We start from the raw sequence: 22,779 nt of genomic DNA, 5'->3' as shown, positions 1-22,779 counted from the left end.
TGAATTGACCTGATTGATTGGTTGCTCTTTATTCCAGTGTGCGGTGTTCAGGCGCCCCCTGCTGTTTATAAACACGAATTGCAGTACATCGTGTCAAAGTGACTTATCTGCATTGATGGCCTCTTTCACTCTTGTGATGTTTTGGGGGTAAAGCTGTGGTAGGAGTCAAGGAAGAGCCACCGTGTCTTCAGATTAATATTGTGTGTATCCTTATAAGACTTGACTGCTGGTTGACTTGGTGAGATCATCTGTAAATCCTTGAGAGGGAGACATGCAGCATGTTGGTCTTAAGGGCAGGATGTCTGTGTTCAAGCGCAGGCTGCAGACGGATGCCACTGTTGTTGGTCTCAGTTGTCATCACATCCTAGTAAGTATCCATTACTGAGTAACAGCTCACTATTTAAAACCTCAATAAATGAAAACAAGCAGTGGAACACGGGACAAAATGTCAAGAAATCTCACAATATGGCAAGAGTGAATCAAATTACTTGAAGGACTCACTTGAGCATCTGGATTTCCTTCTGATCAGACATTTTCTTCCTCGTCCACACTGAATTAATGCTGCTGCTGCTCCACCAGCAGTGTGTGATGTTAACTAAAGCCAGTTTCTACTGTTGGGTTGCTGAAAATAAACAATCTCTGCGTTTTTCAAGATGTTGGTCTGGTCTGATGTGTTGTTCTTGTGTTGACATCCATTTGTGGCCGGATGATTTGACCTGAGCTGAATGTAAAGATCCAGCCGAGGATTAGTTCTCTTTCTTTCCAACGCCAATTTTAGCTTCTGCACTGGTAAGATTGACTGTTGTGTTGTTTTTTGTGTCAGATTTGTTTTGCGTATGGGTACAAATGCAGTTTTTCTTAGCTCTGTACTGTTTATGATTATTTAGACACTTGAAGGCAATTACAGCAAATCATCATAGAATAACAAAACTTGAAGAAGCTTAATCAGACCAACAGATGCAAAAGATCAGATGAGGTCTGTACTGTTCTGGACTGTCCTTGGTACAAATCAGATTACTTAAATTGTTTTTCTGCTGTTTTGTCCAGCAGAATGTATAATTAATAACAGTTAGGGACAAAAAAAAAATCCGATTATGTTCAATAGATACACAGGCTGGTTTTGCTGCCCTCTAGTGGTAAACCTGCTCTACTGCTGCAACTGTGGATTCATTCATTTCTGCCTGTATATTAGAAGCTCGATTTCTGAGTCAGCGCCTTTCATTCAGCCTGAGCAAACTATTGTATTAGAATGTGTGAGGATTAGCTGTACGACCATAGTGCTGAACAAACAGTTCATCATCAGAGACAGAGACAGAGCCATCAAAGGACAAGACGAGGAAAAAGACAGGGCAGATACAAGGTTGTGACCTTTATACTGGGACAGATGACCTTTGTGTGTTTGGCCATGTTAGGTGTTTAAAAGTAACAACAAAAACTCTTTCAGCCATCCATCCATTCACTACAGTCATCTTATATGTAGCGCCCCTTTAGTTTGCATTTCCACCTCATCCAACTTGCATGGTTTTGACTGTGGAAGGTCCAACTATAGGAGAACGATAGAACTAAAAAGAAAGGCAGCTTGATTCAAACTCGGGACCGTCCTCCTACTTTTTCTTGTCACAAAAACAACTGGTAAAGCTAAATGACTGGAGGGATACAAATTACAATAAGCCTGTAATGTAGAGTTCATATTGAATAACAGTATTTGCATTTGCTGCTGATGTCGTCTATTATAATTGCTGACACAGCAAACTGGAGAAAAATCCATAACCTGGAGTTTACCACAAAAACTAAATAAAAGAGGTCACTCACTACATTGAGGCCTTTCAGAATGGGAGTTCAAAAGTGTTGATATTTTTCATTTGGTTGTGTTTTTCAGTATGACTTCATTGACTCTGTTTACATCTAAAAACGTCATAGGCAGGATATTTCCTCTGAGGTTTTGAACTGTATTTGGAAAAGGTTTACTCACAAGGTACAATACCACAAACTATCTGACCAAACTTGACGCTATAAAAGTTAATTTCACATTCTAACGCATAGGAAATTGACCTAGAATATAATAAATCATTTCTCTGTGTAAACTGTTTAGTTTGGTAACATGAACCGGCACTGTTGCTGTAATAATATGGAGGTTAAAGTCCGTTTCATATGTTCACCAATTTGGAAAATCTATTGTCATAGTGTAAACTATTTGTTTTAGATGACATTATTGTTATTTTTCCCACAGACTTTGGTCCTGGTTAAAAATGGAAGTTAGGCAACATTCAGTTTAGATGAATTTATCAGTGAATGTAACATATGGGTGGAACTTCTCTCATCCCCTAAAGTCTAAACTGTTTATGAACTTACAGTCAGTCACCTACACCCTTTAGTTAGTCAGTAGGGGTGGAAATGTGTTTACACATTAAAGCTGTGCGGGTTGAGATAAAGTCTAGTGTCCTTTTAACATTGTATTAAAGTAAGTGTTGATATTTCTTTTCAATTTTTTTCTGTGTAGTCCTAACAACAGACAGAACAGATAAATATCTTCTATTTTTTATTTTGCTTACTTAACTATGATTAGGCCTTATATCAAACTAATACACCAATGCAGTCACTATTATAATTTATGTTTATTATTTGTTTAACTTATTGAAGGTTTTTTTAAAGACTCTAAAATAAAAACCAATAGACTTGTGCAGACCAAATGTAGTTTTCAAAACGAATTTATTTTAGCATATTTGTTAGCAACATACACGACTCTCAAAATAAAATAAACAAAAAAATCTGACACCAAGCAAGTATTTACATCACATACACACAGACTTCAATGATACAACACACACATCCTAAGGGAATAGACGCATACATGATATCGAGATGTGACACAATCAAACAAAATACATGGAAAAAAAATATACATGACAACTTTGGAATGTGTGAAAATGATGTAATGGCTTCATACCTTTTAATAGGAATGTTTATGGAGGATTCTGTGGCATTATTTATGCATTAAAATAACCATTTTATGATATGGGCCTATTTTTAATAGTCATCATAAATATGGTGTTGACATCCTCTGTGATATTCATTTATGTGTATTCTTATTCTTATCATTATTCTGGTTGCAGATGTGCTCACATGTAGCGCTCTAGTCCTGACGCGAAGTTGGCCTGTCTCATGTAGGAGTTGTTGTAGGAGTTCATGGGCGCGGAGAGGCCGAGCAGCTGCTCCGTGTGCTCGGCGCAGGAGCCGGGGCGCAGCGGCGGCAGGGGGAGCCTGTTCCCCGTGCAGTACACCTGAGAGCTCCCGGGGGAAAACCCGGACTGGCTCATGTTGGGCAGGTTCGGAGGAGAGGCCGAGGCGGAGTACGAGTACCCCGCGGTCAGGTTGGAGGGGAGACTCCCGCTGTTCCGACTCAACATGTTCGCAGACGGGTTGATGCTCTGGGCCTGGAAACACGCAGACGGGTCGGTGTTGGTGACGGAGCAGCCGGTGGTCATGGCGCACAGGTCCTGCAGCTCTGCCCCCACCGGGCCGCCCTGCATCACCGCCTGCTGGCTGATGATGTTGTCGATGCTGAACATGCGAGGCTGTCCTTGCCCGACCCCGGCGGGGGTCTGGTAGTGATGCAGCATGGCCGGATGAGGGGATGTGGCTGTCAGCTGAGACCCGTACCCGGAGCCGATCCCGGGGTACAGGGTGTTGGGGTAGGAGGGCCTCCCCATCGGGGTCGGGGTGAAGGCGCTGGAGCTCTGCATGTACCCCGGGTAGGTGCTGACGTCTGTGCGCTTGAACCTCTTCCTCCTCCTCAGAAAGCTCCCGTTGTCAAACATGTCCTCGGCCGCGGGGTCCAGGGTCCAGTAGTTGCCCTTCCCAGGCCTGCCGGGCTCCCGCGGGATCTTTACAAAACAGTCGTTGAGTGTGAGGTTGTGGCGGATGGAGTTTTGCCATTTCTTCGAGTTCTCCCTGTAGAAAGGAAAGCGCTCCATGATGAATTTATAGATTCCCCCCAGGGTGAGCTTCCTCTCGGGGGAGTTGGCGATGGCCATGGCGATGAGGGCGATGTAGCTGTAGGGAGGCTTCCCCCTCTGGACGGGCCTCTTCCTCCGGCGGCTCCCGGTGGGCAGGTGCTCCTCAGTCTGGCTCAGAGCGGCTCCATCCTCCGTGCTCGGGCTGCTCCCCCGGGGCTCGGACTTGATCGGGACGTTGTCTTTAGCCCGGGCCTGGAGCATCAGAGGCGGCGGGGGAGGCAGCGGCGAGTCCAGGCTCACATTAGGAGACAGGACGAGGGGACTTGTTGCCTCTGCAGGCGAGTGCTGCGTCTCCGCGGTCATGTTACACATGCCAGAGAAATAGGAGTAATTTGCCAGATTCATAAAAGAAAAGTTTGACTCGTCACTTTGTAGGGAAATAATGAGCTGAGGAGACTGAAAGGCACTGATCGAGCCTCTGATCGGGCCGAAAATAGCTCCCTGCCCTGCCCTGGTGGTATTTAGGGACGTGTGTGTGTGTATGTGAGAGAGAGAGATAGAGAGAGAGAGTGTATGTGTGTGTGTCCAGGTGAGGAAAAGGCGTTGACAGCTTTATAAGGCAGGGCAGCAGTGACGTCACTGACCTGGGGTTGACGATGAAAGAAGGACACAACAGCCTCTCTCATCTCAGTTACACACTCACAACAACTTAAATAGTTTTACATATTATCCAATTACATTTTAACAACACACTATTTACTTTACTGTATTCTAGAAATCACTCAGCTATGCCAGTTCATAAAAACAGTCTCACAGTCCTAAATGATGGTCTCACTGATTGTAGCTTTGCTTTAGTTTAGAAAGGTGCACATTTGGTCATTTGGTGGATATATGGAGTCTATGAGCAATGTTCTCTTTCATGCCAAAATGTTGAAAAGCTCTCTCTCTCTCTCTCTCTCTCTCTCTCTCTCTCTCTCTCTCTCTCTCTCTCTCTCTCTCTCTCTCTCTCTCTCTCGCTCTCTTTCTCTCTCTCTCTCTCTCTCTCTCTTTCTCTCTCTCTCTGTCTGTCTGTCTGTCTGTCTGTCTGTCTGTCTGTCTGTCTCTCTCTCTCTCTCTCTCTCTCTCTCTCTCTCTCTCTCTCTCTCTCTCTCCCACACTGCAGTGTGTATATCCAGGGCAGTAACAACACTCACAGAGCTTCTCCGTGCTGCTACAAAACCCGGCCGTCAAATCCGCCAATTGCAAATAATAACAGGCCACTGAAAACAAGCAATTGAGCTAAGAAAGCTACGAGGGAAGAAAAGTAAATATCCCTTCATTTCATTTTCATTTTTGGAGAATGGTAATCAAACATTCCCCTTGGCAGAGAGGAGAGGTGTTGTCTTATGGATTGTGAAGTGAAAACATGGTTCTTCACACAGCTGGTGTTAAGGCAACCCCCTTTAAACACAAAGATATGATCGTGCTCGCTAATCGATTGTTTAGGCAAACAGAGAGTGGAGGTGAGGTGAGATACACAGGGACAGAGCCAGAGGGAGCACATGTGGTCAAGATGAGACGCCAGTGCTGCTCGTCAGCGTGTCATATGTAACATGATAACTGTGTGTAGAGAAATGGGAAGAGGAGGAGAGAGGGAGACAGGGAAAGATGGGAAAGAATCAAAGAAATGGAATCAAACTGGTCATAAGTCATCTGTCTTCTGTTCTATGAGGTGTCTGGTCCCTTGCCACCGTTATAATCTGTAAACCCTGTCAACACAAAACACCACCCCCGCCCCCCCTCCCACAGATAACTCCCCCCCCCTTCTCTGTCCAGCCACAGCTCAGACAACTCAGACAGCACTAAGCCCAACTAGCTGCTCACAGCCGGTGGCTAACAGCTTCAGACAGGCGTGGGAGCACGGCCGTATCCAAGCAGGATCTGCCCCCAGAGCTGCCAGGTCAGGCAGGACAAACAGGGGCTCAGGCCAGGAAACGGGTCCTCTGCCTCAGGGCCCTGCGGCCTCCTGCTAATCCCCCCCTCCTCTCCTCTCCTCCCCAAAGCCACCCCGCTACAGCCGCTCTGTACCTCCCTGCCTCACTGTGCCCTATACAGTCCAGCTCTGCAGCAATGTTTACATACAAACATGGAAATGCAGGATTTCAACAGTTTTTGCTGAATATCAGCGTTTGACTCAAAGCAAGAAATGAAGCCAATACTTTATATTCAACAAAATTGTTATATTACAGTAAGTAGGTACAGTATGAGTTATTGTTGTGACAAAACGCGCACACACACACACACACACACACAGCATGGACTAGTATGTAGTGTGTATGTGAAGTAGTGCATGCAACCATGAGTGATATAAGCAAACTTTAAATACACCTGCATATGTATACATAGACAAGAAACCCAGTCAGTTCTATGTATAGGAATATATTTCTGTTTACGTTTACAGTACAGTAGTTTTATTTGCCCTTAATTCATTAGGACAATTGGTGTCGGTTGTGTATAAAGCTTTGACTCGTAGTTGGGGAAACGTAATGTATTTTATTGTAATGAATGATACAGGCACACACACCTGATTTGGCAGGTGTGTGTGCAGAGCAGGGACACAGGCAGCTGCTGTCACCACACTGGAAGAACTTTTACCAGCCTGCATTCCTCCAAACTAAAGGCTTTTCTACGGTTAGGTGTTATGGTTAATGGTTTGGGTTGTGCAGCCTTTTCTGTGTCAAGTGAACTTCCTCTGATAAAACAGGATGAGTTGTCTCTGGTTATTGAGGCAGGCAGCAGCTGGAGTGAACAATGCATCCCTGTGATGTTTACTCCGACCAGGTTTACTACTAAATGTGTGTCGTAATATTTGTTCTTTCTCTTTCTGATGAAATCATGAGAAATCCAGGGGGGCCGGGCCACAGAGTTGCTGAGCAAACACTTGGAATTCATTCATTCGCAAAGTGGCTCCAGGGGACAGAGAGGAGGGAGGGGGTCCATGAGAAAAAGAGGGGAATAAAAGAGTGAGAGACAGCGAGAGAAAGAGAGGTAGACAGGGAAAGATAGAGAGAAGCATTGGAGAGAGAGAGAGCAACCTTTTTCTTGCTCAAGCTCATCAAGTACGGGCCAGGGCTCCTGAAAACGTGGGGATTACCAGAGTGCTGGGGCTCTGCTGGCCCGGCCCGCCTCTGCTCGCTCCTGCACTGCACGCTACGCTGCCCCGCTAAAGCACCGCGCATGGTTCTCACACACACACACACACACACACACACACACACACACACACACACACACACACACACACACACACACACACACCACGCTTGCTGTACTGTGCTCATCTCCCGTTCCCATAATGCAAACGTACAGATATGTCCAGACAGAGACGGGTACTCACACACATTTGGATTGGGGTGTGTAGCCATTCAAATCATGCTGCCTTTACACAACCACTATATACATCTGTGACATGAATAAAAGCCTAATCTAGCATCTGTATAACCTAATATAGGAAGAAAAAAGAAGAGTTAGTAGCTTACAAAACAAGACACCATTTCTCCTGCAATTGCTCATTTGTTAAGGATCATAAACCTTTGACCTTAATGACCTGGATCATCGCCCTTCTGCCCCCTCTGCTCACCTCCAGCACACCTAGGAAATCCCCCCGGCCTCCAGCGCTACAGTCGGGGATGTTCCAAGAACGGTCTGCTGAACGCCAACACCGAGGTCACATCCTGCCAAGATAAGCACGGCAATTAAACAATTAGGCAGCTAGTGACAAACAAGACGAGGTGGAGAAAGGCCAGACTGAGGGACAAACTCTGCGGCCATCATAACAATGTAGATGACTGTCAGATTCACCTTTGATTACTTCCGATTTGTGACTTCTGTGCCCCAATTTTGTACTTTAAAACAACAATGAATGACCAGCAGAGTCCAGGGTGTGTGAAGCTAAGAAGCAAACACCAACACCAACCTAATACTCTAAAGAGAAGCTTGATACTGTAGCCCACTGAGATCCACACACCCGTCTGCTCTGGAAAGCTCAAGTCAACATTAATTAGCTTATGAATAAATTGATACACAGAAAATAGAGAGTGCTATATTTAGCTTTATATCTGGGTTTATTTAGTCTCCAAAACTGAATGATGTTGGCTTTATAAGGCGCTGTGTGTGTTTGTGGCATTCCTAGAGGCCTATGTGGACGAGACCAGCAGACAGCGTGGTGATGAGTAACAGCTTTTCCCGCAAAGGGAAGAGGAGCGGCCGTGTGAGCAGGATGGCTGGGTTATGTGTGTGTGTCTGTGTGTGTGTGTGGGAATGTGTGTAATCACGTGTGCTGGTACATGTGTTAGGAGGCCGCCCTTCTCCGATGTGGAACTGGGGCCGCCGGCGTCAGTAAAGCAGGCAGAGTATCAGTGAGGTCACAGTGACACAGGTGAATCCTTCCTTAGACGTCAGAGTTTCGGAGAGAGGGAGAGAGAGAGAGAGAGAGAGGGTAAGAGAGAGTGAGAGAGGGGTGAGCACAAATGGAGACAAGGGCTTTCATTCAGCGGCCCTGTGTCGGCTCATTGTGCCGTCTTTCAACATGCACTTCTCACACTTCTACTACTTTCAGACTGGATCTCGTCCTTCGCTCCACAGCAAAGAAAGGCAACGTTACCAACAAGCAAATCACATTATTTAATCAGAATTGATTATTCCCAGACAGCGCACCCGGCTGATGTCGCCTCCATCAACAGAACCTATTGGTGCTGGCATTGCTTGGTGGTGAGAGACGGATGGGGCAGCATACAGGCACACAGTGGCAGACAACCTCAGGGTTTTATTACACTGAGAGAGAGAAGGGAGAGGAACGATAAGGCCGACACACACTCACACATGGATGTCACAGGCAAACACACACCACATACACACAGACCCAGATTTGTCTTTTTGTACTGAACCTTTACTGTGAAATTTCATTAGAAGAGAAAGGTGAACGTGTTTCAAAGTCTGGACATTAGCGATAATACACACCAGTCAACATGGTCTCTTTCTCTCTCTCTCTCTCTCTGTGTCTTCATCCCTCACCACCCAGTCCAACCACACCCTCACTGGTCCTATTGTCCTTCCTGTTGTCCAGGAGCTGCCCAGACGAGTGGGATCAACACCCATTGTGTTCTTTAAATCTTGTGGTAAGAACACTTGCTTAGAAACGTGAGTGGCTATGATCTCCATTGTCTTATAGCATGGAATAAAAGCCTAAGTTTGTTTTTCCCTACTGTCTTTGTGTGGGCGTTCCAGCTTTCCAACGTGTAGCTCTATAGTTTGCCTACATAGACAGATGTGGGAAGTGACTAAGTACACTTAAGCTACTTGGACCTACCGTTTTGAGGTAATTTGCTTGAGAATGGCTCACTCCTTTCTACTGCCACTTCATTATATTTTAGACACTGTTTTTTTTACTATATTTATCTGAAGACTACAAAGTCATGAATATCAAAATAACATAAAATCATCAGAGGTTTAGTCCTCAGAAAAATGACGAGTAGAAGAAATGCACAAATGTAATTATTTCAGGACATAAGTTCCGTTATTTTATCCAAAACAATTAATTTTGTAGCACTGCCGTCATAAATACATTAACCGTTTTTGTAACGACCAGCAGGTGGCATCATACAGTGTTAACGTTTTTTGGAGAACTTCTAGAATAAACCAAAGAAGACATGGAGGCCCGGAACCATTAGACCGCACCTCTTGTTTCTTGTGGCGGTTTTACAACGTGACGCACAGGCGGCAAGCTTCGAAATATGGCGTCCAGGAGAACATCAACAGTGCCGAGCGGAGTTAAAAATGCTGCTGCAGACTCTAAAAGGTCGGTTTGTTTAGTTTATTTATCTTCTATATGAGGATTTCATATTAAACAGGTTCGTGTCCTGCATGATTGAGGAAACGTTCGTTCAAAAACAAGCTGACGGCTCCTGCGCAACTTTGTGTGTAGCTAACTTGTTTACATTTAACTACACTTTTTTACAATTTGTGACGGACGCATTTGCTCATAAGTGTTGAAAATTACAATGGATTACAAACTTCCTCATTTTCCTTGAACTGTAGTCGACTGTTATTTTCTACAAAACACAACCTGGCTAAGTTAGCTCGCTAGCTCAGTTGTACGCAGCTAATGTTTAGTATGACCGTTTAAACTGCGTCACTTTCAGCAGTAAAAGTGCGAATAATGGAGGAAAAACCAACAGCGGCGCACCAGGAAAGAAACAAGTCAAAAGTAAGTAAGCTTTCTGATGGAGACATATAGCTTGTTTAGTATTTATTTACATTTATTTATGGCTTATTTATTCAACTGCTTATACTAGGTATACCGTACTCTAAACTACTTCCTTCCGCTTATAACCTGAATAATAACAATAAATGTACTCTTGAGTAAACCATAAGCGTTTTCATTATTGTTGTTCAACTTTAGCAAGTGGGACGATCGTGAAGTCTCGGTACATGCAGTCTGCTGAGAAGAGTTCTCTATCAAAGGTCTGTTTGTTTGTTGTTTGTCTTTTCATTCAGCATAGGCACCATTAACTAGTTATTATCTGATAGTATTGAGAGCAGATAAATATGTGACTGCAGAATGTATCTCTGCTTTCTGGTGCCTCATGTGATGTCAGTGTTCACATTTGTATCTTATAGCACACGTGTTACCCTTAACAGAGTATTTTTGTATCTTATTGCGACATTAACAGAGTAACTCGCTGACCAACGAGTCCGTCTCCGTGCCTCCAAGGCCGAGTTCACCTAAGCCCAGCTCTGTCAGACCAAAGCTGTGCACCCCACCAAGACGATCAGTGGCCCCATCATGTATGTGCTCACTGATAATGATACATCCGTCCTGAATGATTTGATCTCATTCATTGATTCCCCCCTCACCTTCTCGATTACCTTAAAGCTCTGGCGTCCGGCGAGCCTTCGTTTCTGGGGAAAAGTGTTCTGCAGTCCACTTTCTCAGACGGACAATGCTTCCGCCCAAACTTTGACATTTCAGTCATTAAAGGTAAACAGACTTAAACCGCGGAAATGTTGAGATTGGTTTTCAATAAAGGTTGTGAATCTATGTTTGACTGTTTTATTCTTGTATTTATCACAGAGAAGACTGTGGTAGAAAATGCAGCAGAACCTGAGAGAAACCCAGAGGTGGACAAGAGAATCATAGAGATGCAAACGTTCCTCTTAGCCTACCTCACTGCTAAGGTGAGTTAGAGATTACGGGTAAAGTAGCTGCTCATTATTTCATCCATCGTTATCTCATCATAGCCTTACACAGTCTGGTTCTGTCTCTTTGTGATGTCTGACTGAAGATGGAGAGCAATACTGCCAAGCTCAAAGCTGAAGCAGAGACGAGGTTAATGCAGGAGATGGAGGAAGAAGAGGCTCTGCACAATGAATTCCATGGGAAAATGCGTCAGTACGTCCTCATGGAGAAGGAGAAAATTATTAATGAGCTGCTGGATATACAGGTCAGTGAACTCCTTTATACTTTGGGTCACTAATAGTCAGTAAAATCCTCCTCATCCCATTGAGGTCTCAATAGCTAATGTGTGTTCTGTTGCATTTTGATGTAAAGCATTTTGTATGTACACACTTTCTACTTTCAACTACTTTCATCTACTTGTTTCTCGTGTGACTGATGTTATTTTCTGTCAGATTTCTGCCTTGACTCCGGTGGCAGAAGCTGCCAAGAATTTCACGAAAGAATACAAGACTTTCGGCACAGCAGTCGACATCACCCGACACGAGCTGCCTGTCAAGAATGTGTACATCGAAGGCGACAGAGGGGAATTTCTGGGTTGGTATAAACATCTTTACACAGTGGAAATCAAAATACTGAAGCACAGAATAACAGATGTAAAATGTGGTTTCAATGCTGTTTATTCCATTATGTCGCCTAATGTATGTGCTCTCCTGATGCTTTATAGAGGGGAAAAACACCAAATGGTCCATGTTGTATTTTGTCAAACAGAATAATAAATGACTGCTGCCATCTCCTCGTCTAGATAAAGCTGAGGCCTGCCTGAAGGAGAGTGAGACATTACTGCTGGAGTGCACTCAGGGTGATCATCAGGAAAACAGCACCTCTTTGGAGTGCCTCAGGAACATGAAAACTGCTTCACAGGACATCAGTCAACAGCTATTAAGGTTCCAAAATCCATACCTGACTTTGATTTACATATAGTACTTTTCTTAGGGACTAAACAAAACCTGCAGACGGAGAGGTGACAACGCTGCATTGGGAGAAAAATTATATATATTTTAATTTTGCTTATATTTTCACAATAAGGACAAATAGATCTGTTTTGATACATGTAACATTGTTATTTGTGTTTTTTCTCATAGGGCGTTTTCAGGGCTGAGGGATTTGTCGTCATTGGTCTGCCGCCATACCATTCTTGTCCAGCAGGGAGCAGAAGAAGAGCAGCTGGGCGCCACCAGAGGCCATGAGCTCTACTGCCCCAAACAGTGACGGATGCCGCACAGCCTGGGAGACAGTTCATGCACTTTCATTTTGACTTCATGTATTTCATATTTTTCGTTTGTTTTTATGTCTTTCGGAGCTGCACTGTTTTATATTTGGAACTTAAGCAACAAATAAATCTGACTATAAACGGGTTGTATTGTCTTTTTCTGTTGTAATGGCGGGACACATTGTTGTCCCAAGGCCATGTAACCATAAGAATTATTTATTATGGTCATATTTAACTTCTGCTGTGCATTATAATCATCTCTAAAAATATACGAACGGTTTTAATGATTACTTTAACTTATTTACGTTTCCGGATGTGACGACACATCAAAACAATAACGGCAGACCGTCATTGGACGACGCTGGAAAGTGTCGACGCTTCCTCATGGACCAATGAGCAACCGGAGAGCACAGCGTCGAACGTGAGTACCTCTGTGATTTTATTTTTAATTTAATATATTTAAACATTTAAACTAAAACACGAGCTGAGCTTTATTTGTTCGTTAACATAACGCGCGCGCCTGTCAGCTAGAACAAACAAACATGGCGGCGACAAAACGAGCAGCGCGGTCGTTAGCAAAACAGCTAGGAGTTAGCTCTGCTGGAACCAAACTCCTGTTACTACACCGAATATACAACATAAACAGTGTTTTTGCCTCAATTAGTTTCCTTATTAATTCATAACTCAGCACATTGATGACGTTTTATGAAAAGTAATCATGTGATGACGATGAGTTCGGCCATATCAGAATATTAACATGTATGCTCGAAGTGTTCATCTATTCTTGTACACTTTGAATGAAATACATTTATTTCCCCCTCAGCAGCTCTCACTCACAGAGGAGAGAAGCACCGAAAGAATGGAGGCCAACGAATCGCGGACAAAGGAGGTGTCAAGGAGACGGGAGGGTGCAGCAGACAGAAGAGGAGGAGAAACGGGAGCTGGGACATGAGAGGACGCCCCGGGGAGCCTGCCAGTCCATGTGCCCCGCTCATGAGCTGCAGCAGCGGGAAGCACAGAACCGCCTGCACCACTTCGAGATGATGGCAGGCACGGGGAGAGAGCGGCGACCCCGGGCTGACCCCTCCAGGGCCGTGAAGGAGTACTCCAGACCGGCGGCAGGGAAAGACTCCACCCGCCCTGCAGACCTCCGCCCGCCCACCGTCCTACTGAAAACTGTGTGTTACCTCATTGATGACATCGCTGCCTCCCCTGATCTGCACCCCTGGACTGAGGTGAGTACTGACCCCAGGCACTTAGTTTGAATTGAACGCAGTAATGGTGTGAGCTAGTAATGAGTAGTAGTAAGCTTTTGTCATGTTTGGAACTTGTAAATGTGCCTGATGCTGCAGCTGACATTAGATTGAATGGATAAGGACTGAAATGTTCTCTGGTAATGATTCTGTCTCTGTTGATTGGTCCCCCAGGTTTACAGCTTTGTCTTCGACCGGCTTCGTGCTGTGAAGCAGGACATGATCATCCAGAGGGTGTCTGGGTCTGAATGTGTGGCCATTTTAGAGCGCACTGTACGCTTCCTCATATACGCCTCTTATCGTCTGTGTGATGAGCCCCTGCGTCTCTACGACCCACGAATCAATGACACACACCTGCAGGAGTACCTGAGCTGGCTGCTCGACTGCTACACAACTGGATCAGGACCACATTCCAATCAGGCAGAGTTCCAGGCCCTTGGTCTGCTGTATAACTTGGGTCAGTTACTGTCCTTTTACTTATACAGTTGAGAGAATTCCTGCCTTGGTGTATTTGAAGGAAGCAACATCTATAAATCTGCAAATATGATCATTCAGTCCAGTGCTTTCTGTGTCTGTCCTGTGGTTATTGGCGTTGTTGTTTTTGACCTAGTTCATCTCTAATGACTTTTACATTACATTACATTACGATCATTTGGCAGACGCTTTTATCCAAAGCGACTTACATTACATTACCACCCTTCGCAGAGGGGGGAGACTTCATGTGTGCTGATGTTCTGTGTTGCAGGTTCAGCTCGAGCGTTGCAGCACACCATGGAGCTCCCAGAGAGGCTCCGTAAGTCTCCAGCCATCAGACTCGCTCTGTCCATCAATCGAGCCTTCTCTGAGCGTAATCCTGTCCGTCTGCTCCGACTGGTCCATAAGTTAAACTTCCTGCAGTGTTGTGCCCTCCACAGACACTTGCTGAGGTGTCGCAGAGATCTGCTGTTAGTCTACAGCCACGGACACAGCAGCCGCAACTGTCGCTTCCCCCTGCACAGACTGGCTCAGCTGCTGGCCTTAGACACGCCGCTCACCGTCCAACTCTGCCAGGCTCATGGACTGGAGATCAACCGGGACAACCAGGTGGTGTTCTCCAAGGCCGCTTTCACAGAGTCCGAACAAGGTAAAGGGAAACTCCGCTGTGCACTGTATCATGACATCGTGGTAGAGAAGCAGAGAGACCTCACTGTCAGGAGCATCATTCACGGCTGCCTTTGAATCTAATAAAGGGTTAATTATATATGAACAAAAATGTGATGCTTTTGCTTACAGGGAGGTCAGAGGTGAAAGTTGGCAGAGATTGTTTTGCTGTATTTCTTGATCCAGGACACTAAAGCTCTATTTTCTAAGTGGATAGTTTCAGATGTAATATGTCAGACCAGGACTGCCTCAGGTCAGGGAACGTCACACCTCGGTGCTAAATATGCTCTTTCACACACTCACTCCTACATGGACTCACACACTTGTACTTGAATACATTTTAAAATGTGAATTTGTTTTATATTGATACAGTTTTGTTGATATTTCAGTGCCATTCAGTGTTTGTGTTGCGTTTGATTGAATCGTCTGGAAAACTTCACTGCAACATTGTTCAATTTGTTCCTTTAAATATATACTAGTTTCAATAAACATTGTTTTGTTATCACCACAAATTCTCCTTTTGTCAGAACCTGTGTGCGTGTGTGTGTGCTACACCAGTTTTCCTGTAAGGGAGTACGTCTTATTTTTGAATCACAATCAAAACCCATGATTCCATTTAGGCAATATATAGCTGTAGACTTTACTTTGGATCATTAACATAACTGCAACATTCAAAAACAGTAGTGTAAGTGTGTATGTATTAATGAATACAATTAAAGAGAACTGTCACTTTAAGGGAGGCTCCAGGTCTAGATTTTTTATGTTTCTTATTCAGGGTCACATAGAGGGTAACAACAGTAGAGTGAAATAAGTTAGTATTATAAAGTTAATACAGCTTTAATTGTATTTTTACACTGCATGTGCTGTGTCTTTGTGTGTGCTTTTCTCTGATTTGCCACTTGAGGGCAGCCAAGACCTGCGCCAATTTAACGCCCAAACAAGTAGAAAAATACGAGAGCTCACGTAAAATAATCCTCCCTCGTGTTTGTGTTTTGTTGCCCTCAGTGTGATCTCTAGTGCGGCGGCATCACGGCGTTTCCACCCGTAGTCCGACCAGGGAAATACCTGCGATAACGCGATCTGATAGCTTGAGTAAAACAACAAAAACTAAAAAAAAAAACGTGCATGTAACGAGTGTGTGTGTTGGTGCGTGTGTGTGCGTGTATGTGTGTGTGTGTGCAGGGCTCAGTCACGCTTTCCCGGGAGGAGTGTTGAGTGAATGAGCTGCAGAGTGACGCGATCGCCTCGGTGAGCAGCAACGGATTGTAACGTTTGTGAACATTTGGCTCCTGTGACATTTCAGCGCAGTAAAGTGGGAGGACGCTCGCTGTTTGTAATGGTGAAATATGAGAGAACGGAACCGGGGCGGGTGAAGGCACATGGGAGAGGACGGTCCGTGTACTTTGGGCTCTAAAAAAGACTCAAAAAGAGGAGGCAAAAAAAAAATACTCAACGATTTTGCCTGGAAGTGGATTTGACGGAGTGGGATGATCACAAACTCCACCGATCACCGGTTCCGGATGAAACTGTGCGCAGCTGTAACACCACCAGAACCTCAATGGATAGACTGAGAACGCTGAAGACGCACTGACTTGGGAAGTTTTAATTTAACTTTTTATTGTTTTGTTTTGTTTGAATAGTTAAGATTGAGCTCCGGATCCAGCCCTGCCTTCAGGGAGGAGAGAGCCCGTGTGTCCGGCAGGAGCTCCGCCGCTGCTCGGGCCAAAAATGTGGAGGATCCCCCTGACAGCTTTGGCTCTTTGCTGGACTTTGTTCAACGCGAGTTATGCACAAGAAAGACAGTGAGTAGCCTATGTGGCAATGTGTGTGTGTGCGTGTGTATGCGTGTGTGTGTGTGTGCGCGTGCGCGCGTATGTGTGTGTCCTTTGAAGTCGATCGCAGATCTCACCGGAGTGTTTCGGCTGATTTGTAAAACGCTTATAAATCACGTCCCTTCATTCAAATTGTACCCAAAAATGAGATCTCGGGGTACAAAGTGTCATGTGGCCCCTGCAGATAACGCGGTTCCCCCCTGTACGCAACAAGCGTAATCATCACTTTACATGACTTTTTTCTCAACGCGAATTGTACTCAGTGTTTTGTGACATGGTGACGTCACTGCGCCTTTCATTCATATTCTCAGACTTTCATTCAGAGCGAGATGCGATCACAGAATGTAGGGGTTATAGTGTGTGTGTATCCAACAGGAGCTTGTAGAGGCTGGAGATAGATTCTTCTGATTGATTTGGATCGATTCCTGGGTTTGGTAACACACACACACACACACACACACACACACACACACACACACACACACACACACACACACACACACACAAATGTATCCCTCTGAAGACCAAAGAGTTAAACTTTGTGCTCCCATCAATCAGGCTGCTGTCATCAGTGCTGCTGCTGGAGGGCTCAGAGTTGTGTTAATAGTGATGAGTTGTAAACTCTGCTCCCAAAAGAGGGGGGGAGGAGGGTGCAGCCTCATGTGGAGAGCTGAGGGAAGTTTGGGATCGCCGCAAGCTTTGATTGAGGAAAAAGAGCCTGAAGTGTTCCTGCTGAGGGTGAAAACATAAAGGCCATGTGACTGAAATGAGTGACTTAAAGACTTAACAAAGGAGAAAACAAATCCTCCTCAGGCACTGAACAGATGAGGAGAAAACATCTGAGAGCTTGAGCACATCAGGCCGTGTGACCGTCACCACCAACACCACCTGATCAACCAGGCTCAAAGGCACAGAGGCACAGAGTCAATTGCCTCGTATTATCTACCCTTTCCCCAGAACCTTGTTTTCCAGGGGGATTTTCCCTCTGCCCCCCCTCTCTTAGGAACTGCAGTTGCCTCTAGCTGCGGTGCTGTAATGCCAACCACCTGATCTTACACTCACTCACCCAACTGGGCCTGTGCTCCAGGATCTTTGCTCACTCCTGATTCCTCCCATCATCAGTTTAGTTCTGGGGAGAGACAGGGGCGGTGTTTCACTCAGTTTGCACAGCAACGCACCCCTAAACATTGGCATTGTCATGGCCACACATCAATCCATCTCAGCAGCAGCTACACCAAGTGACCTTTCCTTGATGATCTCAGTGACAAGCTGACAGTGAGTTGCGCGGAATCTTAGGTCATTTCTTTGCCAGATGTGAAAGACCACCCAAAGAAAACACCAGAGCACAAAGCTCATTGGTCAACAGGTAGCGTCTCCCTGGTTACGGTGCAATTAAACCTGATCTCGCGGCACAAATCCACGTGGAATGTGCCTGTGTGTGCGTGTGTTTGTGAGAGAGAGAGAGAGAGAGAGAGAGAGAGTGAAGTGTTGAGTTGAGTGTTGACTTCAGAAAAGGAATGATCACTGAAAATCTAGGCAGTCTTGCTATTTTTATGCCATATCTTTGATTTGATTTGACACTTTCCCATCTCTTACTTATCTTCCATCACCTCTAACTCCATCACCCCTCTCTCTCTCTCTCTCTCTGTGTCTCACCCCTCCCTCCTCCTTGCTCCTCTCTCAGGGGTTACCTGGTGGCTGCACCCTCCGTGTTCCGAGCAGGCGTGGAGGAGAGCGTGAGCGTCACCATCTTCAATGCCAAGGCAGAGACGCGCGTCAAGGTGCAGCTGTCGGTGAAGGGACAGACGGTCGCTCACAACCACGGCTCTGTGTTCGGTGAGGACCATAAAAAAATGTTACTTTGTTGTTGTTGTTGTGTAAGGAAATGGAACAGAAAGAAACGGAACTCCATCGTAGGAGAAGCAAGTGGAGATCAGGGGAAGAGCTGAGATGCTAGTGTGACTTGTTAGAGGGATGTTAAGATCACCCAAGCAGGCAGGAACACACACACACACACACACACACACCCACACACACACACACACACACACACACACACACACACAGCATGAGCCAGGTTGACCTCTGACCCGATTGTGTGCTCCTGAAGCAGCCGGCATTCTCATGGCCGTTACCTTTGATGGTTTTGTGACGTCAGCACAGCCGCTCCTCGCCTGCCTCTCTGTGTATACAAGAGGTGATTTGTTTGACTGCTCCATTAATGGATGGACTTCAGGTCTCGCCCCATCTGGATGTGCTGCGAAACCAGAGCGAACATCCGACAGCCCAAACAAACCAGGCCACACTCTCATATTTAGAAACATTAAAACTCTTGGATAACAATGGCATCATCATGTTTGGAAACTATTGCCACCTTAGAACATCTCTGATTGGTTGACTGGACTTTAACCTACTGCTAATGTCTCTTTGTGTTTCAGACAAAGGCACCATCAAGCTAAAGGTGAGTCTTTGCGTCTGTGTTGCTTCTTTGCTGCAGCTCTAATGGCGGCCCTGTGCATGCGTAAAGTGCATGGCAGCGCTGGGAGGTGACAGCTGCACGGTAGTGAGAGCTCCGCGTCCGTGTGCACATTCCTGAGGCCACATGCAAATCAATACTAACATTATTTGTAATGCAACATCTGTCTCCGCTCGTTCGCTGGGAATAAGGTAACAGCCTGGGACGTAATACGCAACAGCTGTTGACGTGCATGTATGGTCCGCCGCCCCCGAAGGCTGGAATAGATCAATCTAGCATGCACGACTCCATTCTTTCCCCCCTGCTCGTCTCCTCTGCTGCCTGTAACCTCCACCCTCATTCTCCTGGAGTACAGTCATGTGTAGTGTGCTGGGTTAGAGCTTGGCATCTTCTGCTGGGTGTTTTGGTATTTAGTGCTCCGTCTAAATACATGAAAACCCTACTGAGTCTTTGCCTTGTGTGTGTGTGTGTGTGTGACCAGGTTCCCTCGGGGCTGAGAGGTCAGGCCCATTTGAAGGTTTGGGGGAATCGCCAGCTCACAGAGGGAGGCTACATCTTCCACAACTACACCACGGTCACAGTGGAGAGCAAGGGCACCACCGTCTTCATCCAGACTGACAAGCCTGTCTACAAACCCAAACATAAAGGTGCAACTCCTCAATCAGCTGGTCAGAAAAGCAGAGTAGAGAACCACTCATGTTCACTCCTCAATGGAAAGAACATGATTTCAAACGTTCCATATAGTTTAAATGCATCTGGATGGTCGTCTTCAAAGGAAAGATGTTTTATTACACACTAATCTTGTTTTCCTTCTCCTGCCTTTAGTGCTCATCAATGTTTACACCGTCACCCCCGACCTGAGGCCAGTAAATGATAAGGTAATGGGGGAATTTGCACTTATTTGCAATGATTACACAATTCACATTTCCATACATTCAACCTTATTTAAGATACTTTGACATCCGTACTGTTTAGCTTGAACTCGCGACTTAGCCTGCCCCGAGCACACAGAAATGTACAGTTACCTGTTTACAGAAGCCTAGCTGGAGTCATTTCTGTTGGAATGTTAGCAATGGCTCAAATATGCTGCGCAACTGTGCAGACAGATGGTTTATTGATGATTCCTGCTGGTAAAGGGCAGCGCTCACTTTCACAGATGGAGGTTTGTTAGATAAGGAACGACTCGGCCGCTGCACTGGAATGAAACATGAACATCACTTCTTCTTCTTCTTCTTCTTGTGTTTTTGTTGCAGATTGAGGCGTATGTTTTGGTGAGTGGATGTCGGCCGGACCACCCATGGTTGGCGAGGCTTCGTCTGGGATGAGACAGTGGCAATTTTTGTTCCCAGCCTGTTGGGAGATTACAGAGCTGAAGTCAGAGCAGCTCACCTAGATAACAGGGTTCACTTTAGAACAGCACAGGGATAAACAACTCCTCTTCTTCTCTCCTCTCCTCTCCTCCTTAAAACTGTTTGTGAATTGACTTCTAATCTGAAATGTGAAAGCTGAACTCTGGTTTCCGATCTGCCAATTTGATTTTTCAGGATCCCAGAGGTTCCAGGATGGTCCAGTGGAAAGGACTGAAATCTATCTGCTGTGGTGAGGCTCCTCTACTTGTGTTTATCTTTGTAGGAGTAGATTCCTGCAAACCATTTTTATGATTGTAGGACTTGCAAACATTCGGCTTTTTGAAATGGTGAAAAGTTCCCACGTTGTCATTGTGTTGCTGCTACAGACGCACACAGGTCTTGTATTTGATGAGCGGATGTCTCTCTCACAGGGGTTGTGAACATGAGTTTCCCTCTGTCTGATCAGCCTGTGTTTGGCGAGTGGTTCATCTTTGTGGACATGCAGGGTCACACCTACAACAAGTCCTTTGAAGTGCAGAAATATGGTGAGGAAGCACACGTGTCTGACATTACTCCACCAAATAAAGGTTGACCTGCACTGTGAGTAACTCTTTGTCTCCTGTCTCTCAGTGATGCCCAAGTTTGAGTTGGTGATCGATCCACCGCCCTACATCCGGGACATGAACCTATGTGAACAGGCCACAGTCAGAGCCAGGTAAGCTCACCTAACCCCGCCCTGCTGCTCTTTGACTTGTTGTGCTTTTTTAAAACACAACATCTGAATGTGTTGCCGTGTCGTTGTGTGCAGGTACACCTTTGGGAAGCCGGTGACAGGGAAGCTGACGGTGAACATGACGGTGAATGGAGTGGGTTACTACCGCCACGAGATGGGCCATCCTGTGATTAAAACCATGGACGTGAGTGTTTTTACCTCCCTGCTCCGTGTCTGTCAGGATGTTTAGAGTTGTGCTGCTGTGTGTGCACCTCTTAACTGTTACTCTGGGCCCATACACACCTGACACCAGACTGTTAAGCTGCTAGTAAGCATTGGTTCATACATGAATGTGACCCTGGAGTGACCGGAGCGTCTGCATATGAAGCTGTACTAGATCTGATCTTCTGCTCTCCTCAGATGAAAGGCTCTGCCAACTTCAGCCTGTGTGTGAAAGACATGATGCCCCTGGATGTGGCCGATCACTTCAGAGGCAGCGTGAGCATTTGGGCGTCCGTTGCCAGCTTAGACGGAAGCAGGCAAACCACGTTCGACGATTCCACGCCGGTGCATAAACAGCTCATCGACATCAAGTACTCTAAAGACACTCGCAAACAGTTCAAGCCTGGTCTGCCTTACAAAGGGAAGGTGAGACACCGACTATTAGCTTGGGACAATGTTTATCCACTGCTTTTAGCATTATTGATAAACTCGTTGGTGACGCTCCGCCTTCAGATTGAAGTGACTTATCCCGACGGGAGTCCAGCTGACGGGGTGCGAGTGCGCGTTAAGGCGGAGCTGACCCCTAAAGACAACGTCTACACCAGCGAGCTCATCTCCAAAGACGGCCAGGCCACATTTGAGATCCCGTCCATCCCGACTGCTGCCCAGTACGTCTGGCTAGAGGTCAGTGCCTTTACTGGTAAGCAGGATGGGACACAGGTTCATGTTTTCAATCTCTTCTGAATGTTTGGAGTGTGTTTGCTTTGCTTGGCATAGACCAAGGTGACATCCATTGAAGGCAAGACTGTGGGAGACCAGTACCTGCCCAGTTATCTGTCCATCAGCAGCTGGTACTCTCCCAGCAGGTGTCACATCCAGATCCAGAGCCCCAGCTCCCCACTCAAGGTAAATACATGCTTTTTGGGTGTAGATTTCCAGTAAGAGTCTGCAGCTTGTGTTCATACAGCTACACACACTTACACTCTGGAGCCAGTGGGACCAAGTACAAACAAAACATGTTGGCCACCGAGCGCTCGAGAGAAGCTGGGGGGGGTTTTGATGTCGAGTTCAAATGTCAGACATTTTCCAATACATCCTAATTATGAGGGATCATCCAGAATTTGATGATGGGATGTTTCCATCTGTGGTTGTAGGTTGGCCAGGAGGCAGAGGTGGCTCTCAAATCCACGTGTCCCTGTAACTTCACCATGCACTATGAGGTGGCGTCCAGGGGGAACATCGTCATCTCGGGCCAGCAGGCGTCCAACCTGACGGCCTCGCACAGAGCAAAGAGGGCGGCGGTCATCTTTGATAAGAACATCCACACCACACAGCCGCCTCCTTCTGCCTCCG

The 22,779-nt window shown here is 45.8% G+C and overlaps 4 protein-coding genes across 7 annotated transcripts in view; 3 read left to right on the top strand and 1 right to left on the bottom strand.

Moving 5' to 3' along the window:
* Positions 1–3,065: 3,065 nt before the first annotated feature.
* On the bottom strand, positions 3,066–4,361 carry foxe3 (forkhead box E3). Its single transcript, XM_076153516.1, has one exon. It carries the CDS (start codon positions 4,359–4,361, stop codon positions 3,120–3,122), a length of 1,242 nt encoding a protein of 413 aa, XP_076009631.1. The 3' UTR covers positions 3,066–3,119.
* Positions 4,362–9,669: 5,308 nt separating this feature from the next.
* Positions 9,670–12,572, top strand: haus8 (HAUS augmin like complex subunit 8). 2 transcript variants are annotated; one of them, XM_076153286.1, is made up of 10 exons: positions 9,670–9,792; positions 10,139–10,200; positions 10,396–10,457; positions 10,667–10,781; positions 10,870–10,974; positions 11,068–11,171; positions 11,279–11,437; positions 11,625–11,766; positions 11,975–12,116; positions 12,315–12,572. In XM_076153286.1, exons 1-10 carry the CDS (start codon positions 9,728–9,730, stop codon positions 12,439–12,441), a joined length of 1,083 nt encoding a protein of 360 aa, XP_076009401.1. In that variant the 5' UTR covers positions 9,670–9,727; the 3' UTR covers positions 12,442–12,572. The 2 variants fall into 2 exon arrangements, with proteins under 2 accessions (XP_076009401.1, XP_076009400.1); XM_076153285.1 differs by having other exon boundaries at positions 9,672–9,792; positions 10,136–10,200.
* A 214-nt stretch (positions 12,573–12,786) lies between these two features.
* sac3d1 (SAC3 domain containing 1) lies at positions 12,787–15,337 on the top strand. 2 transcript variants are annotated; one of them, XM_076153187.1, is made up of 4 exons: positions 12,787–12,863; positions 13,266–13,677; positions 13,870–14,152; positions 14,441–15,337. In XM_076153187.1, exons 1-4 carry the CDS (start codon positions 12,835–12,837, stop codon positions 14,911–14,913), a joined length of 1,197 nt encoding a protein of 398 aa, XP_076009302.1. In that variant the 5' UTR covers positions 12,787–12,834; the 3' UTR covers positions 14,914–15,337. The 2 variants fall into 2 exon arrangements, with proteins under 2 accessions (XP_076009302.1, XP_076009303.1); XM_076153188.1 differs by having other exon boundaries at positions 12,789–12,863; positions 13,269–13,677.
* A 496-nt stretch (positions 15,338–15,833) lies between these two features.
* cpamd8 (C3 and PZP like alpha-2-macroglobulin domain containing 8) overlaps positions 15,834–22,779 on the top strand; it is a 34,220-nt gene continuing 27,274 nt past the window's right edge. Inside the window, exons 1-15 of one of the 2 annotated variants that reach the window (XM_076153175.1) lie at positions 15,834–16,083; positions 16,476–16,637; positions 18,352–18,503; positions 19,106–19,128; positions 19,625–19,790; positions 19,969–20,021; positions 20,397–20,414; positions 20,688–20,742; positions 20,924–21,037; positions 21,123–21,207; positions 21,301–21,409; positions 21,625–21,852; positions 21,940–22,110; positions 22,204–22,332; positions 22,581–22,779. In XM_076153175.1, coding sequence (XP_076009290.1) covers positions 16,564–16,637; positions 18,352–18,503; positions 19,106–19,128; positions 19,625–19,790; positions 19,969–20,021; positions 20,397–20,414; positions 20,688–20,742; positions 20,924–21,037; positions 21,123–21,207; positions 21,301–21,409; positions 21,625–21,852; positions 21,940–22,110; positions 22,204–22,332; positions 22,581–22,779 — 1,576 coding nt within the window. In that variant the 5' untranslated portion in view covers positions 15,834–16,083; positions 16,476–16,563. Of the gene's footprint in view, positions 16,364–16,475; positions 16,638–18,351; positions 18,504–19,105; positions 19,129–19,624; positions 19,791–19,968; positions 20,022–20,396; positions 20,415–20,687; positions 20,743–20,923; positions 21,038–21,122; positions 21,208–21,300; positions 21,410–21,624; positions 21,853–21,939; positions 22,111–22,203; positions 22,333–22,580 lie in introns of both variants that reach the window. The other variant, XM_076153174.1, reaches the window with a different exon arrangement.

The sequence above is a fragment of the Genypterus blacodes genome, unplaced genomic scaffold (genome assembly GCF_046128005.1).
Source record: "Genypterus blacodes isolate CSIRO-AG114 ecotype Tasmania unplaced genomic scaffold, CSIRO-AGI_Gbla_v1 ptg000058l_1, whole genome shotgun sequence".
Classification (NCBI taxonomy): Eukaryota; Metazoa; Chordata; class Actinopteri; order Ophidiiformes; family Ophidiidae; genus Genypterus; species Genypterus blacodes.
The sequence above is the reverse complement of the archived record's forward strand: the minus strand, read 5'-3'. Positions and strand labels throughout refer to the sequence as shown.